Raw genomic sequence first — 19,610 nt, forward strand, 5'->3', positions numbered from 1 at the left:
TGGAAAGTTCATCTACTTGGAGTGAGAGGGGAAAGGGATGTGTTCTCAGGATGCATTGAAGTAGGTATAGAGAGAAGGGCATCCCTGTCAGGCATGCTGGTGTGTAAGTACTCAGTCTACAACCATTTGTATTACTTCCGTGTTCTGGGTACTATTCTGGGTACTGGGAGTATTGCTGGGAAGGAAATAAAGTTCTTGAATTTCTGAAAGCTACATTCTAGAACATTGATTATTTAAATACCATGTTAAAAAAAAAACCAACAACAACCCCCAAACAAAAGCAAATAGTTCCTTGCCTATTTTAGCAACAGAAAATTAGGTCCTTCTCTCCAATCAGGCACACAGTTCATACCCTGTACCCCATGTACATTCTCAACTTGTATTTTCCATGCTCTGTTTTTTGTATGGCCATATTCTCTGATTCTTTTAGGTTACATAGTATGCTATCTCAGGACTAATATTCAGAGCATGATTACAGCTACTTGCATCTTCTTTTGATTGGCTGATACCATCATGCTTTTACTGTTACTACTGTTCCAGCCTTCCAGATGTCTCTTGAACCTTCTTCTATCTCATCCTCTGTCCTTGATGCTGTCATTTATTTGAAAACTAACCACCCTCATGGGTCTATAACACTGCTTCTTTATGACACATGGCAAATACTTCTGTTATTTTTTATTTTTTTGCCTTTTCTCCCAAAATTGATGATGGCAAACCTCTTGCACAGGAAGGAAATAGACATACACCTGGGGAAACTTAGATTCCCCCAACTCTCTGTGCGGTACTTCAAGTGGACAGGGACTACACTTCCTAATGCCTGTGTCATTGTCTGCGTCTCTCAGCAGTTCTGCCACCATCTCCTGGCTCAGCTTCCCCCCATATTCCTTGGTTTTATGGGGGCACTGCCATGAAAGCACCCCACAGGAGTTTTAGTGAGTTTCTGCATTAAAAGGACAGTGGCACATCTTTCTTGCCAGCCCATTTCTATGGCATGGCACTCCTGGCACACTGATTCAGGCGAAGTTGCAAGCAGCACTGGAGATGTCCACTGCTATAGAGGAAAAAATAAGGAAATGACAGAGCATGAAGCAACTTAATTTTTCTCTTATATTGAAATATGAGAAGACAACAGTTGGCCAAAGCAGAAGATAAGCACTACCTGGTGATCACCAAGGGTGGGGCTATGTTTTGATTCACTAATATCTGCTTGAAGGACTCGGCAGACCAGCAGCATGCTCTGTGTTCTTGCCTACAGTATAATGTGGAGAATTTGAAAAATACTTCCCCTAGATGATTGGGTTTTAAAGATGTGGCTGCTATGGTTTCTTCCTCTGGGTAGAAGCCAAGGAAAGATTTTATACCTCTTTATCTGAGAGCACGTGGCTACAGTCATGACTTCTGTAGGGCAAAGTTTATGCTTATTCCAATAATCTCACAACTGTTTAACAAGTTCTGAGCACTTCTTCACAGCATGTTGGTTGCATCAGCCTACTGAACAATTACAGAGTTTAGAGCAAGGGCTCTGTGCGGCCCTGCAAAGCACATAGTATTCTTGTTTATAATTGAGCAGCCACTGAGTGCACAGTAGTTTGCATCAGTGGGAGTGACTCTGTAGCTGTAGAGACATTTGCTGCATTGTGCATAATGCTTTGGAAAAGTGTGTAGTGTTTAATGTAGGAAGAAGGGCTCAGCTCGGTACATGCATTAATCAGTCTGTTCTCGAACATCTCCAGTAATGGAAAACTACACTAGGAACTACTGGGGCCAGGTTCAAGGCAGGGGTAGCTTCCAACTAACAAACATTTAGGTAAACTTCAAAAGTGAAGTTCCTAGGTTCTGTTCTAGACTGGAATACTCCCTAAACTTCCCCGAGTGGTTTTGACTGTCATTTAGAGTCATCCAATGTTAAGTATAATTTCCAATATTTAAGTATAGCTTTGCTTTCAGGATGTGTGCAGTCTATTTGGGAGCACAGGACTTTTAGAGACACCACTCCTGTTTTCAGCCCCTTACATAGCATAGACAACGTAACTACATAAAGCAGAGGTAAGGGACTGAGACTAGACAAATCATGAAAAAGATGGGAAGAGAACAGGCATTTTAACTTGAAGATTAACACTAATGGAGGCTCAGAGCAGGAATATGTAAGGTATAGGCCACGTATGAATTGGGCAGTAATAAGAAAGTAAAGAAATTAGGTGAGCTCTCACAGAATCTTAGGCTCAAGTATTTGAATCTGAGTGTTTATGTCACAAAATAGCTGTTTACCTGGACAATTTGTTCCATTTCTCTGCCTACCAAACGTGGAACAGTAGTTCGAGCAAGTTCAGTTTTATTGCTCTAAATGAAATGTTTGAGGCAAGCTCAATTTATAAAGAAAAATGGTTCATTGAACTCACAGTTCCAGGGATGCAAGAGCACAGTGCTAGCTTTGGGCCAATTCCTCGTGGTGGGAATGCATGAGAAAGTGGAGATCATGGCTCAGAAACAGGAAGCCAGAGGGACCAGAGTACTGCTGTAGCCTCTTCTGATTGCAAACTCCTGTCGACTGAAAGGCCTCTCACTCGGTCTTTGGAAATAAATTTAAAGATGGCTGAACCCTTGCACAGGTTGTTTGGAATTACTAAGGTAGGACATATACAGATACTCCCTAAATTAGAGTCCTACCCATCAAGGAGGGGACACTGAAAATTTTAGATCACAGGAATGAAATGTCAAAGTGTTAGGTATTTATTTTATTTATCTATGAATAAAAGAAATATCTAAAATGAATGATCATCACATCTTTATCATTCATGTAACAGCAGAGCTCACCATTGATAAAGGATTACAGTACCTGCCCATTATGGCAACCACAGAAGCCATACCTGAAGGAGCAGAAGGTGAGTACCATGTTTTCCTAATTCATGCATAGAGCAAGACACTCTCAATGCTTTGAATAGTCTTTTCCTCTTATTTAATTACTCCTAGAATAAGCCATGTGTTAGCATGACTTATGACAGCTATGAGGCCATTCATTGCTTGAAACATGTATGGTGAAACTAAGTGTGCCATGACTAACTGATCATTTTTACCTATTTAGAAAGTGACTTTTGTACATATTGAAACATTTTGGTTTTTACCTGTTAGATACATGTTTATTTTAGCCAAAGATTATGTCCTTTAAAATTAAACTCAGTAGGAGCTTAGATGTAGAAAACCAGAGTTTGCACTACTCTTACTGAAAAAGCAGGGTCTTCCATGGCTCATGAAATTAATGAAGTAGAGACTTAAAGCCACTGCTTGAATTGGGATCTGACTGATTGTGTCACTTCTCTGGAGACATTTCTATTTTAGGCCTTTTCTATAGTCATGCAATATAAAGCTTTAACTCTTTAAAGGAAAATTCTTACATGGTGAGCAGATTAGCAGTAGTTTATGCTGTTCTCTATTATAGTATATTTTCTACTAAATGTCATGGAGTTTGTTTATAAAGTGAACTATAGTAGCTAGAGAACAGGTGCAGTTAGTATCACATTGGACAAGTTTAGCACTGAACAGAGCATAGTAATTAGTGGGTACTTACTGAGTATATGTAGAATCAAGTCCCATTGTGCCTAAGGTTTTATACATTTTTGTTTGCTTTTTACTTTTTGAGACAGTGTCTTGCTGTGTAGCTCAGGCTGGCCTCAAAACTATTTTTTGCCTCAGGTTCTCAAATGTTGGGATTACAGGTGAGTGCAAACATTTTTAGCTTGATAGTGTCTTTCCAAATTCCTGAGAAATCAGTCACACAGACCATCAGGTATTTTCTTGGACTGTACATGCAAGATGGTCTCACCCATGTGATCATTATTAATCTTTGATTATCTTCTTAGCAAATTTTTGCAAAGCCCTTCTGGAAAATGAAGTCTTTGACTAGGAAGGCATGAAACCTTCTGAATGCAGCAAGTTACATACTATGGTTTTGAAAAATACATGTTTTCAAGTCCCTAGGGCTTTTGGGACACATAAGAGGCTAATCCTGTGTTATAATTGAGAGATGGCTCATTCTCTGTCATAGGTTCTGTGACTAGATTTTCTTTTGGTTGTTCAGCTTAGAGGCTTACTGGAGTAACTCAGCAGAACCACTAAAGCAGTAAGAGAAACATCACACTTCTAGCATTCAACACAGTCTGTACACAGAATGAGACTTTTTAAAGATTAATGTATGAAATTATTTTATGTGACTCCAAACCTTTGGAATCAGAGGAGCACATATATTCCTTTCTTTGGAAATATAATTTGCATTCATGTTTCAGGTCAGTTTATTGTGATAATTTCAAATTCCAAAATTTAGTTTATTATATAATCTTACTATTGCTTAAAATAATGTGTTACTTATCTCAAAGGTGACCTTTTATTATTTATTCATTAATTTTAGATAAAATATCTATAACTAAGCAGCTGATTTAAACTAAATTAGAAGGTTGTTCATCTTTTTGCTATTGACAAACAAGAATTGATTAATAAAATTAATTATGCAAACATGAGAAGGAAATTTTTTGTACAGTGACAGTAATAAGTAATAACAGCAATAATAACTGCCCAATGGGAAAACTTATACATTGAGTCTTACAGCTAAATGTTCTGTGATAATATCTAAGTCAATTCCCTTAACAGATACCTGGGACATGTTATCCTTGTTTTACCAATAAGAAAACCAAAGTTGGAAAAAATAAATAAAATAAGGTTCAGGTTCAGGAGCAAATTGAATTAAAACATAGCAGGAATGTGGATTCTTCAAAGTTACTCTGTATGTGGCAGGTCTGTGTTTACAAATGTAATGAAGTATAGATATCCTAATATAGAAGGAACAGCAGTGACAACTTAGATATACAAAAACTTCATGTTTATATCCTCACCCTTTTGTATCAAAGAAGTAGGAAGCTCAAACATTAACTGAATAGACTCTTACTATTAGAGTTGTTTAATTGTTCAAATATTTACTCATTGGTTGAGCATAGACCTACCTACTCTTGGAACTGATAACAATAAAGAAATAACTCTAGTGCAACTTTTCCCATTGTGTTGAGATCAGAATTCTCTTATGCTTCCATGGGAATTTAATCCTTCAAAGCTAAATTCAGTGAGTCAGAAATCAGAATAGCTGACTCAGCACCTTTGATGACAACAAGGTCCAGCTTGAAGTGAGCGTGTATGTGCAGAAGAACTCAGCTCTTTCAGCAGGGCATAGAAGATCAGGACAGCTTTATTAAAGGATGAAATTGATAGAACACACTCATGAATACAGAACCAGAGAGAGATGGAGAAAGAATGGAGAAGGTCACCACGCCCTCCTGTCAAGAAACCTTCCAGAGTTCAAAAGGGGAAGCGCGACTGTAGTTGGAGAGCTTCTCTCCAGGTTCCACCAAGCCCCGCAGTCCCACAACCCACGTATAAAATAATCATACAGACACTTATATTATTTAAACTGCTTGGCCATTAGCTCAGGTCTACCATTGTCTAGCTCTTACTCTTATATTTAGCCCATTTCTGTTAGTCTATACTTTGCCACATGGCTGTGGCTTACCGGTATCTTTACATGTTGCTTCTCATGGCAGCGGCTGGCAGTGTCTCCTCCCAGCCTTCCTATTTCCCACCTTCTCCTCTTCCTTGTCCCACCTACCCTATCCTTCCTGCCTGGGTACTAGCCAATCAGTACTTTATTTATACAGAGTGATATCCACAGCACTTCCCCTTTTCTTTTTTGTTAAAAAAAGGAGGGTTAACTTTTACATAGTAAAATTACAGATAACAAAACAATTATCAAGTAAGAATTATAGTTACAATATTAAAGAAGATATCCTATCTATCTTATATTTGTGAGTCTAAAGTTTTATATCTAACTTATCTTGTATCATAACTGAGGAAATTATAACTATCTAGTCTTCAGCAACATCAAAGACCTCAGAAGGATATAATATTATCTGAGAACTGGGAGAAGGATGCAAGCAACTTTCGGGAGTCTTGCAGGGTAGACAGAGACAGCTGGCAGCCTGGACAGTCACCTAATGTTCCTTTGTTAAGTTGGGGCATTTGTCTTCAGCTCACAGGGATAGAGTCTCTCAGTCACATCTCTCAGTGTCCTGTAGAATGTCTGGCAGTTTCCTCTGGGAAGCAGGAACCTGAAGGACCATTTTGTCAAGCAAAGTTCAGTGGTCACCTTTCTATGGGTCCTTCATGTCCAGTTGATCAAGCAGTCCAGGCAAGAACAGTTTGTTGCCCAAATGGCTATCTTTGCCAAGGTGAAGATAAATTCCATATGAAGTGTCTTCAATGCCCATCTTCCTCTCTGAAGTAAATCGGTGCTGCCAGGAGCAGACATGTCTCACTGTCCAGAAAGTCTAAATTTTAAAAGTATTTTAAATGTCATATTCTGTAGGTCTTTGAAGTATTTGAAGATTACTTATCTATCTGAAATATCTCTATGTATATGTAGAAGACTTAACTAACATGGCTACGAGTATGATTATCATAGATGACTAATTATTAATCTATTTTTAATTATCCATTATAATTTCAAATGAGCTATACAAACATAATACCTTAAACATGAGTAGAAATATGGACACAGTATAACAAAATTAACTTTGTTTGTATCAATAGACTATAATCTATACCAATGTAAAACATTTTAAACAAGTTGCTGCTCTTTAAAAGTAAGTTCATTAATCTACCCTTTCATCCTATCAGATCTACATCATATCCCATTTTTATCTTTAGAAAGAGATTGCATTTATAATCAACCTGTTTTAAATAAAATATTGGTTTTTCTCTGTCCCACACCAGAGGGATCTTCTGATTTGGGACACAAGAATCTCTTAACCTTTTCTTTTAACAATATGCCTGGGTTTAGAGAAGGAGTGAGCCAATTCTATCTCCAAAGCCAGCTGGGAATTTGGGCGTAGTTTTTCTTACTACTTCCTGCTGGAGGGGGGCGCTGTATCTTATGGGGACATAAAGAAAATTTTAGGATTATGGAGTAGTCCATGAGGGTAAACCTCTGAGCCAGTTGCCTTGAAACCATTTTGGATGTTGGATCATCTGGGCCATTGTGTCATTGGAGACCTTTCAGGGGCTGTTGGCTGATCAAACCTTATGTATCTTAATCTGGAACAAATCCATAGCCTCTGGCTTTCTGTGGAAACAAAAGCAGAGACTCTTTTCCAAAGCAACATATCCTTATATCCAAATTTTGAAGTCAAGGTACCTTTAAAATTTACATATTTGTTTAACTCAACAGCTTTTACAATCAAATCTTTTTCTGTAGTTAAAAATCTCAAAGACAAGACAAACCAGATTCTCTGTGTAATATCCATTTTTGTAAGACTGAAACACCTCTGTGGCTGCTGGCTCTACCCACCTCAGCTTCCCAACATGGTGGTGGTACAGTTTACTGCCAGCTCTGGGTCTGGAGCCATGTGTACCATCAACTATCAGAAGCAGTTCTATCAAAGCAGTGCATAGCCCAGAAAGTCCCCCCCCCCTTTTTTTTAAACTAGCAAAGGCTAAATCCAACAGGCAGCAGAGTAAAGTGCTTCTTGTAGATTCCTCATTCCCACCACACTGCAGGTCAGGCACACATGCCAGGAACCCACCATAGTAGCTCAAACCAGAAGGCTGCTGCTAACTTGAGAGAGACAACTAGGAAGCTGTTTTTAGCTCCATTTTAGAATCTTTTTTCTCAGGTTTTAGGTGGAAACTCTTGCCCCATGTTGGGTGCCATTTGTAGTTGGAGAGCTTCTCTCCAGGTTCCACCAAGCCCCTGTGGTCCCACAACCCACGTATAAAATAATCATACAGACACTTACATGTATTATTTAAACTGCTTGGCTATTAGCTCAGGCCTACCATTGTCTAGCTCTTACTCTTATATTTAGCCCATTTCTGTTAGTCTATACTTTGCCACATGGCTGTGGCTTACCGGTATCTTTACATGTTGCTTCTCATGGCAGCAGCTGGCAGTGTCTCCTCCCAGCCTTCCTGTTCCCCACCTTCTCCTCTTCCTTGTCCCACCTACCCTATCCTTCCTGCCTGGCTACTAGCCAATCAGCACTTTATTTATACAGATTGATATCCACAGCACGTGACTCTCCCCAACAGATTGTTAAAGGGTCACATATTTTCAGAGATGACCACACCAATTGGGCCTACCAGTTTCATTCCATTGGTCATTAGACCAAATGGCAGAATTCCTATAAAACTCAGCAAAGCCACCTCAGGATTCATGGGAAATTGGTATATCATGGCCTTGGTTGTCTGCTCTGCTGCTTGATGGTCAAATAGGCCTTGTTCCATTGAGGACTCTCTAGACCTCACTATAGGGATATGAAGTGGCAGGACTCCAGAGTGCAGATATGCTTGCTAATACTAAGAAGACTGTTAGGGTGGCCAGAGTGAATGTGGGCTTCTCCACAGTTCAAAGGAGATGTGTGGCACTATTGGGTGTAGTGGATAGCCATCACAGCATTGGCCTGGAAGTTCCAACCCCCATTGAGGCTTTGGTAATGGTCACGCCCACAAGGCGGGGCAGAGGAGGAAGCAGAAGACCGAATATCGAGAGGAGGTCTGTCGCTTGGTTCTGGGACCCTGGATGCTGGAGGGAGACCAAGCAGAGTTCTCCAGAGAACACAGCTGGACTGCGCTATACCTTTGCCAGACCCTGCAACCTACCCCTTCATTTGTAAGTTACCCCACAAAATAAACCTCCCTTTTAACTACGTGGAGTAGCCTGAATAATTTCACCAATATCTGGCACCCAACATGGGGCTCGAACCCACGACCCTGAGATTAAGAGTCTCATGTTCTACTGACTGAGCTAGCCGGGCTGGTTCCCTGACTGGGAATCGAACCTGGGCCGTGGCGGTGAGAGTGCCAAATCCTAACCACTAGACCACCAGGGAGATATGTAGAAAAGAGCAGCAAGTTGCACAGGAGGCCAGAGTCCATGCAGTCCCTCAGCAAAGCCCTTTGTAGTTTTATTAGACCCCAGGCCTCTGTAGCTCAGAGATTTGTCTGTGACTGATCACTGGATTATCTCTAAAGTGTTGCCTGGAATGAACACATTAGTTTATACAAGGCCACATTTTCAGCAAAAACTAATTAATTACGTTGTCATGCAACTGGCAGGTGACAGTTTTTATTATGAGTAAAGGTATACCACATTCTTATGGGTTACAGTTTCTCTGTCCTCTCCCTGATACAGATGTGGAACCTTACAATTTGAATTATGAATTAAGTTGCTGAGAACATTCTTATTCAAATTTCTTATGGATACGTTTTAATTTTATATAAATGTCTGGAAGTAAAATAGGTCACATGATAAATATATTGTAATTTCATGAAAATTTCCATACCTCTTGTGTGTTGTTTATCCCATTTATCCATAGCTTTGGAAAGGATGAAAATTCAACTACCAAGAAGAAGATAAGTGAAGCAGGAAAGGATTGTCATTGAATGAGAAAAAGGACAAGTCTTGGAGCCACACAGGGAACTGCAGCCCAGTGCCATTCCTTCAGGAAGTGCTTGGCTACAGAACCCCCTTAAAGTGGAATTTTATCTTAGTTGCAATTTCATGCAACTGACAGTTTAGCATTCTGAAGTCTATGTGGGGACAGTGAGTGCTCTTAGGGCTCTGGAATGGGATATCAGAGTTTTCTCTGTCTGCACCAGTGATACACAGTTCTCTAGGAACATGTGCATGAATCTCAAGTATTTTTTTATTGAAATGAGAAAAATGACTCCAGTGATGGTCCTGAGATGTACACAGACACCTTGGATGCAGGAGGATTGGGACTCTGGGTCTGGTCATGATTCAACAGCACTTCCATAGATAGCAGGGAGGGAGGGATAGTAGGGAACAAGGAGCAGGTGGTGGTCTTCAGGATGGCGGGGGATAACTTTTGTTCTGTTTATCCCACTAGAATAGCTTTAGTTGCTTTCTATCCTAACCCAGTATTTTGAAGGGAGACTACTGTCTGGTTGTCCCTCTCCTATATTTCTAAGGTCTCTATGGGGTCCAATCCTCAGAACTTGATTATATGAGCTTTTGGTGGATAGCAGCATGGTGTTTTGGGTATGCATGCAGGGATAGTTTTGTTTTTTGTTTTTCTCTGATTTTAAAACACATTGTTATTAATATAAAATGTATATTCCATGAAATGCAGGAATCTTAGGTGTACATTCATGAGTTAGCACAATCATAAAAGCCTGTTTAATCCATGTACCCATGAGGGTAACATCATTTCAGATATTTCTTTCATGTCCCTCCTTAGGGACTTCTCACTCAATCTGTTCCAACAGAAGATTCATTATTATTTTGTTCCTACCATGGATTACACTATCTATTCTAGAACTTCATATAAGGGGAGCAATGCTGTGTGTTCTATACTAGGTTATTTTAACTTGGCATGCTGTTTTTGAGATCACCCCCATGCTGTGCATGTTAATAATTTAGTTCTTTTATTTTTGATAGCTAACAGTTTTGTCACATGAGTATAAGATAGTTTGTTTCTCCATTCTCTTACTGATACATATGTGAGCCCTTTCTAATTTGACTTATGAGCAAGTTACTGTAAGCAATATTATTTAAATCTCTTATGAGTATGTCTTCATTTTCTGTAGTGCATACTTGGAAGTAAAATTTCTAGATCACAGAATAAATGCACTTTTAGTTTTATAAACATTTCATACCATTTCCAAGCCACTTAATCCATTTTGTATTTGTGTTTCCACCAATAACACACAAGGGTGCCAGTGTCTTCACAAACCCACCACCATTCCATATTGTGCATCTTTTTAGTTTTACTAATTCAGGTGGTGTGAAGGCATCTCCTATGTTTTCACATTGAATAGAGAAAATTCTTTAAAATTGTGTAAAATCTGAGTGGATGTAAAGAAGAGAGAGGAAACCTTGATTTTAAAACTTATGGAGGAGATAGAATTGTATGGGGAGCCCACTGGACAGATGGAAAACTAATTTGGATAGGTGGCACTTTTTAATTTATGGAGTATGAGTAAAGAGGAAGAAGCTGGGAAATACTTAATACCAGAATCAGCTATTTCTTTGTTTTTCTTTTCTTTTTTCTTTATTATTATGTTTGAAATTTTATACATCAGCCATGGGTTCCCCTGTCCTCCCCCCTCCCACCCCCACCCCCACCTTCTTCTCAGCCCTTCCCCTCCATTCCCATGTCCTTCATGATCAAGGCACCTCTAGGGATTCATTTAAACATGGTGGATTCAGTACAGACAGGTCCTGTCACCTCCTTCCAGACTGAGCAAAGTGTCCCTGTGTAAGCCCAAGGTTTCAAACAGCCAGCTCATGCACTAAGGACAGATCCTGGTCCCATAGATTGGGTGCCTCCCAAACAGATCAAGCTATTCAATTGTCTCACTTATCTAGAGGACCTGATCCAGCTGGGGTCTCCACAGCCTTTGGATCATAATTCATGTGCTTCCATTCGTTTGGCTATTTGTCCCCGTGCTTTTTGCAGTGTTGGATTCAACAATTCACACTCTTGCAGACCCTCCTCTTTCTTGACAGTTGGACAACTGTAGCTCCATCTGGGGCCTGGCTGAAGATCTCCGCATCCACTTCCATCAGTTATTGAATGAGAGTTCCAAGACGACTGTTAGGGTGTTTAGTCATCTGATCACCACACTAGGTCAGATCAGGCTTTCTCTCGACCATTGCCAGCAGACTATAGAAGATATATCATTGTGGATTTCTGGGGACCTCTCGAGCACTCTGCCTATTCCTGTTCTCATGTGGTCTTCATTTATCATGGTCTGTTAATCCTCATTCTCCCTTTCTGTTCTTGATCGAGCTGGGATCTCCTGCTCCCCTAGGCTTTCTTTCCCTCAAATCTTGCACTTCATCACTCCCACTGTCGTCCAGGTTGTTCATGTAGATCTCATCCATTTCTCTGTCATTGGGTGATCCTTGGGTCTTTTCTAGGGTCCCTGGAGTTGTGTAGCAGTCTAGTCATCTTTGTTTTACATCTAGTATTCTCCTATGAGTGAGTACATGCCATGTTTGTCCTTCTGAGTCTGGGTTACCTTACTCAGGATAATTTTTTCTAGATCCATCCACTTGCCTGGAAACCTCATGATGTCATTGTTGTTCTCTGCTGAATAGTACTCCATTGTGTATATGTACCATATTTTCTTTATCCATTCTTCAGTTGAAGGGCATCTACGTTGTTTCCAGGTTCTGGCTATTACAAACAAAGCTGATACGAACATACCTGAGCAAATGCCCTTGTAGTATGATTGAGGATTCCTTGGGTATATGCCCAAGAGTGCTAGAGCTAGGTGTTGGGGGAGATGGATTCCCAGTATTCTAAGGAAGTGCCATATTGATTTCCAAAGTGGCTACACAAGCTTGCATTCCCATCAGCAGTGGAGGAGAGTTCCCCTTGCTCCACATCCTCTCCAGCATAAGCTGTCTTCTGTGTTTTTGATCTTAGCCATTCTGACAGGTGTAAGGTGGTATCTCAGAGTCATTTTGATTTGCATTTCCCAGATAATTAGGGATGTTGAACAATTCCTTAAATGTCTTTCAGGCATTTGAACTTCCTCTATGGAGAATTCTCTGTTTAGTTCTATAGCCCATTTCTTAATTGGACTGTTGGGCATTTTGATGTCTAATTTCTTGAGTTTTTTTATATATTCTGGATATCAGCCCTCTGTCAGATGGGGGGTTGGTGAAGACCTTTTCCCATTGTGTAGGCTGTTGCTTTGTCTTGTTGATTGTGTCCTTTGCTCTACAAAAGCTTCTCAATTTCAACAGGTCCCATTGATTGATTTTTTCTCTCAGTGTCCATGGTACTGGTGTTATATTTAGAAAGTGATCTCCAGTGCCAATGCATCCAAGAGTACTTCCTACTTTCTCTACTATCAGGTTCAGAGTAGCTGGATTTATGTGTGGTCTTTGATCCACTTGGATTTAAGTTTTGTGCATGGTGACAGATATGGATCTATTTGCAGCCTTCTACACATTGACATCCAGTTATGCCAGCACCATTTGTTAAAGATGCTTTCTTTTTTCTATTCTACATTTTTGGCTTGTTTGTCAAAAATTATATGTTCATAGGTGTGCTGGTTAATGTCAGGGTCTTCAATTCGATTCCATTGGTCCACACGTCGATTTTTATGCCAGTACCAAGCTGTTTTTATTACAGTAGCTCTATAGTAGAGCTTGAGGTCGGGGATTGTGATGCCCCCAGAGGTTGTTTTATTGTACAGGATTATTTTGGCTATCCTGGGTTTTTTGTTTTTCCATATGAAATTGAGTATTATTCTTTCTACATCTGTGAAGAATTGTGTTGGTAATTTGATGGGAATTGCGTTGAATCTGTAGGTTGCTTTTGGTAAGGTCGCCATTTTTACTCTGTTAATCCTGCCTATCCATGAGCATGGGAGATCTTTCCATTTTCTTATATCTTCTTCAATTTCTTTTTTTTTCAGGGACTTAAAGTTCTTGTCATATAGGTCTTTCACATGCTTAGTTAGTGTAACTCCAAGGTATTTTATATCATTTGTGGCTATTGTAAAGGGTGACATATCTCTGATTTCCTTCTCAGCCTGTTTGTCAACTGTAATTAGAAGGGCTACTGATTTTTTTGAGTGGATCTTGTATCCTGCTATGTTGCTGAAGGTTTTTATTATCTGTATCAGTTCCTTGGTTGAATTTTTGGGGTCACTCATGTACACTAACATGTCATCTGCAAATAGGGAAAGCTTGACTTCTTCCTTTCCAATTTGTATCCCCTTAATCTCTTTATGTTGTCTTATAGCTCTGGCTAGAACTTCAAGTACTATATTGAATAAGTAGTGGGAGAGGGGACAGCCTTGCCTTGTTCCTGATTTTAGTGGTATTGCTTTGAGTTTCTCTCCATTTAATTTGATGTTGGCTGTTGGCTTGCTGTAGATTGCCTTTATTATGTTTAGGTATGTTCCCTGTATTCCTGATTGCTCCAAGACATTTATCATGAAGGGGTGTTGGATTTTGTCAAATGCCTTTTCTGCATCTAGTGAGATGATCATGTGGTTTTTTTCTTTGTGTTTGTTTATATGGTGTATTACATTGACGGACTTTCGTATGTTGAACCACCCTTGCATCCCTGGGATGAAGCCTACTTGATCATGGTGGATAATTGTTTTGATGTGTTCTTGGAGTCTGTTTGCCAGTATTTTATTGAGTATTTTTGCATCAATGTTCATGAGGGAGATCGGTCTGTAGTTCTCTTTCTTTGTTGCATCTTTGTTTGGTTTAGGAATCAGGGTAATTGTAGCCTCATAGAAGGAGTTTGGTAATATACCTTCTGCTTCTATTGTGTGGAACAATTTAAAGCGTATTGGTATTAAGTCTTCTTTGAAGATCTGGTAGAATTCTACTGTGAAACCATCAGGTCCAGGATTTTTTTTGGTTAGGAGACTTTTAATGACTGATTCTATTCCCTTAGGGGTTATTGGACAATTTAAATGGTTTATCTGGTCTTGATTTAACTTAGGTATGTGGTACCTATCCAGAAAATTATCCATTTCTTTCAGATTTTCCAGTTTTGTGGAGTAGAGGTTTTTGAAGTATGACCTGATGATTCTCTGGATTTCCTCACTGTCTGTTGTTATGTCCCCCTTTTCATTTCTGATTTTGTTAATTTGGATGCTCTCTCTCTGTCTTTTGGTTAGTATGGATAAGGGCTTGTCTATCTTGTTGATCTTCTCAAAGAACCAACTCTTTGTTTCCTTAATCCTTTTTATTGTTCTCTTTATTTCTATTTTATTTATTTCAGCTCTCAATTTGATAATTTCCTGGTGTCTGTTCCTCCTGGGAGACTTTGCTTCTTCCTGTTCAAGGGCTTTCAGGTGTGATGTCAAGTCACTAGCATGAGATTTCTCCAGCTTCTTTATGTGGGCATTCAGTGCTATGAATTTCCCTCTTAGCACTGCTTTCATAGTCTCCCATAAGTTTGGGTATGTGGTGTATTCATTTTCATTGATCTCTAGGAAGTCTTTAATTTCTTTCTTTATTTCTTCCTTAACCCATTGGTGATTCAGTTGAGCATTATTCAGTTTCCATGAGATTGTAGGATTTCTATACTTTTTTCTGTTGTTGAAATCTAACTTTAAACCATGGTGGTCTGATAGACCACAGGAGGTTATTCCAATTGTTTTGTATCTGTTGAGATTTGCTTTGTGGCCAAGTATGTGGTTGATTTTAGAGAAGGCTCCATGGGGTGCTGAGAAGAAGGTATATTCTTTTTTGTTTGGGTGGAATGTTCTGTAGATATTGATTAAGTCCATTTGAGCCATAACATCCGTTAAGTCCATTATGTCTCTGTTAAGTTTCAATTTGGCCGATCTGTCCAGAGGTGAAAGTGGGGTGCTGAAGTCTCCCACTATTAATGTGTGGGGTTTTATATGTGATTTAAGCCTTAGTAATGTTTCTTTTACATATGTGGGTGCCCTTGTGTTTGGGGTATAAATGTTCAGAATTGAAACTTCATCTTGGTGGATCTTTCCCGCGATGAGTATGTAATGTCCTTCATCATCTCTTTCGATTGATTTTAGTTTGAAGCCTATTTTGCTGGATATTAGGATGGCTACACCAGCTTGCTTCTTAAGACCATTTGATTGGAAAATCTTTACCCAGACTTTTATTCTTAGGTGGTGTCTGTCTTTGAATTTGAGGTGTGTTTCTTGTATGCAGCAGAAAGATGGGTCCTGTTTTTGTATCCATTCTGTTAGTCTGTGTCTTTTTATAGGTGAATTAAGTCCATTGATATTAAGGGATATTAACGACCAGTGATTGTTCGTTCCTGTTGTTATTTTTAATTTTTGGTGGTAGTGCCTGTGTGCTTCTCTTCTTTGCGGTTTACTGCTATGGTGCTATCTATTGCCTGTGTTTTCATGGGTGTATCTACCTTCCTTAGGTTGGAATTTTCCTTCTAGTGCTTTCTGTAGGTCTGGGTTTGTGGATAAGTATTGTTTAAATCTGGTTTTGTCATGGAAGGTCTTGTTCACTCCATCTATGATGACTGAAAGTTTTGCTGGGTATATTAGTCTAGGCTGGCATCCATGGTCTCTTAGTGTCTGCATTATATCTGTCCAGGTCCTTCTGGCTTTCAAAGTCTCCATTGAGAAATCGGGTGTTATTCTGATGGGTTTGCCTTTATAAGTCACTTGGCCTTTTTCCTTTGCTGCCCTTAATATTCTTTCTTTATTCTGTACGTTTAGTTGTTTAATTATTATGTGGCGAGGGTTCTTTTTTGGGGGGTCTATTCTGTTTGGTGTTCTATAGGCTTCTTGTATCTTCATAGGCATTTCCTTCTTTAAGTTGGGAAAGTTTTCTTCTATGATCTTGTTAAATATATTTTCTGTGCCTTTGATTTGGTATTTTTCTCCTTCCTCTATCCCTAGTATTCATAGGTTTGGTCTTTTCATGGTGTCCCAAATTTCTTGGACATTTTGGGTCATGACTTTGTTGGTTTTAGTGTTTTCTTTGACTGATGAATCTATTTCTTCTACCATATCTTCAACACCAGAGATCCTCTCTTCCATCTCTTGCATTCTGTTGGTTATACTTGTATCTGAAGTTCCTGTTTGTTTACTCTGATTTTCTATTTCCAACGTTCCTTCTGCTAGTGTCTTCTTCATTTTTTCTATTTCCCTCTTCAGGTCTTGGATTGTCTCCCTTTCTTTTTCATGATTTTCATTCAAGGATTTATTGTTTTCTTCTTCTTTAATTGTCCTTTCCTCTAGTTTTCTATAGTGTTCTTCCCATTTTTTGTTTGTCTGTTCCTCTACTTTATTTTTGATTTCTTCTATATAAGGCTCTAGCCTCTTCATCATGTTACTTATAAGGTTGTTTTCTTCTTCTTCTTCTTCCATTCTGTGATGTTCAGGTCTAGCTGTTGGAGAAGGTCTAGGTTCTGGTGATGCTGTAGTTCTCTTTATTTTTGTTGTATGTACTTCTGCCTTGACGTCTGCCCATCTCCTCTTGGGTTCATTTTTGGTCTTATCAGTGTACTTGGTCCAGAGAGAGTTGACATATTTAGGGAGCCTCTCTCTGGTCCAGATGGAAGCTCTGGGCCAGATGGTAGCGCTGGTCCAGATGAGAGTGCTGGCCGGATAGGAGCTGGGGGGCTGGACTCTGAGTATCAGGAATTGCCTGGGGTCTCCTTATTTTGTCCAGATGGGAGCTCCTGTTGTCCAGATGGGAGTTCCTCTGGTCTCTGGTCCTGATGGGAGTTCCAGGGCAGGATGGAAGCTGGGGGCTGGTCTCTGAGTCTCAGGAAGTGGCTGGGGTCTTAGACAAATGGGTGTGGGGACAGGGTATGGAGACTGCAGTGTCTGCCTGCAGTCTTGGAAAAGGAGAGACTTCCTGCAGGGCCTGCCAATTGGCAGGAAACTGGTGCCAAGTTGGTCAGGTCCTCTGGGCGTGGCCTTTGTCCAGTGGTGGGACCCAGGTGCAGTTGCCTCTCTGGCTATAACCTAGGCACTAACCTCTGGTGCAGATGGGAGTTTTGGGGTGGACGGAAGCTGGGGGCTGGTCCCAGAATCAGCTATTTGTAAAGGTCATTTTTAAGAATGGCCTCTTGGACTAGTATATATGAGAATGTTGTACATGATGTACATGTCAGAGTTTGTATTTAGCTTTGGTTAAAGGAAATTATGAAATTTAGAAAAATAGAAATGAGATAAGAGCTACAATTATAACACTATAGACTTTTAGGTATGAATATTTCTAATTTCCATGCTGGTCCTACGGATTTATTGAGGCATTTTATATTGTAATCAACAAGTTATAATTTAAATATACTCAAAGAAATATATAGTTATATTCATTAGTCAACAGGTTAAGAGTTAATACTTTTTATGCCCCAAATATATTTTAGTATTTTTATAAGATGATATTCAACGAATTTTCAAAGCTGATAAATATTTCAATTTGGGTTTTCTTTGGTTTTTCAGGAATTTAATATTTAAGATGACTTATTCAATTATCCTGAACATTATAAGTTGTGTCTCCTTAAATAGCAGATATTATATAAAAAGATCATTATATTAATTTCTTTTGAATCTAATTGTAGAACCACTTATACTATCCTTCTATAAGACCCTGCAAAACTCACAACTGTCATCTGTCTTCACCACCTTGATTAAGGAAGTATAAGTAATTATTTTAACCAGTGCCTGGAAAGCTGAGGCAAGAGGACTGCAAATTACAAGCCTGTCTGAGATCTTGTTTCAGAAACCAAACAGATAAAACAAAGACTTTTATTTTTTATAATTGCTTTTGTTTCTATTTTAGGTTCTGTATTAGAAACCACCCAGCAAGACTTTTTGCAAGAAGCAAAATCTCTTATTGCCCAACATCACAAGAGACTAAATGAGGTAATGTCTGGCATTATTTAATGTGTTTTATTCAGAAAAATGAACAAGTGGTTTTGAATACTGTGCTGGCTAGCACAAAGGGTTTCATGGACATTAATATGTGATAGGCTCTGAGTCATGAAGAGAATGGCACCTTCAGTAGCTTTTATAAAAACTGATTCAGAAGATCTTTTCACTTATTCAAATTATTTGATGTTATGCATGTATTTAGTCTGCACATTTGATATAATTTTAATGTTGTTAACGTTTATTTGGATTTATTATCTTAAGTAAATATACCTTTAACACTGTTTAGACAAAACTAAAATAAAAATTCATGGATGCATGTCTCCTGTCCCCTCAGCATGACCAGAGTGTCTTGTCTTCTCCTGTCATTTTGCATTAGAGCTCTCTTGCCAGCCTATGGCCCTGGAGGGCTGGCTGTCTCTTCTCAATGTTGCATCTCCAAAATAAGAACTGTGCCTGGCTCAGCAGGTATTTGCCAAGTGGCAAACAGTTGTGAGGGTTCAGGAAGGGGGAAAGGGTGACACAGACCAGGGTCACAGTTTGGAGGAAAGGCTTCTCAGAGCAGGAGGGAAGACCAGGCAGCCATTGTGACAAGTGTCCCTTTAGGCACACAGGGGAGGGAAGGGGATCTTAAGGATGATTTACTATGTGCCTACTCTCTTTTCAAGTTGAGTTTTAAAGAGAATTTAATGGTGCTCCTTTTATTGGAAATTAAGGTTGTGCTTTTAGCTGATGTTTCTTTTGATGAACTTTTTGCTGAGAATGACCATAGTTAGTTAGCCATATAATCAATATTGTTTACAAATAATGCTAATTTTTCTTTAAAAATTTAAATTATTTTTAGTTATACTTTCTTTAGAGTAGTAGGCAAGGTATATATGATGAATGTGTCTAGGGTTAGACACATGTCATGGAAATCTGACCTGCTTTAAGAATTATATGCAGTTTTGACAGCCAATATTTCCCTATTATTTTATCTGGCAAAAACAATACTTATCACCAAAATCTTATTGAAATCTTGAGTTGGTAACAGTCAGAACTGACAACAATTTGAATTTTTTAACCTGTCTGTAGGGCAGATACTGTATGGACAATGACATTTGGGAGATCTGGAGCTGTATTAGTTTTCCACTGCAAGTGTTGGTCAAAACTAAGAAACAAGTGATTAAACACATATGAAA

General features: G+C 39.2%; 1 protein-coding gene across 1 annotated transcript in view; it reads left to right on the forward strand.

The window, feature by feature from the left end:
* The first annotated feature begins 2,767 nt into the window (after positions 1-2,767).
* The window catches only part of Iqcm (IQ motif containing M), a 402,626-nt gene continuing 385,783 nt past the window's right edge, over positions 2,768-19,610 (forward strand). The window contains exons 1-2 of the mRNA XM_036187564.1: positions 2,768-2,882; positions 18,341-18,423. Of these exons, the coding sequence (XP_036043457.1) occupies positions 2,768-2,882; positions 18,341-18,423 (198 nt within the window). The remainder of the gene's footprint in view (positions 2,883-18,340; positions 18,424-19,610) is intronic.

Source organism: Onychomys torridus, chromosome 5, assembly GCF_903995425.1.
Source record: "Onychomys torridus chromosome 5, mOncTor1.1, whole genome shotgun sequence".
NCBI lineage: Eukaryota > Metazoa > Chordata > Mammalia > Rodentia > Cricetidae > Onychomys > Onychomys torridus.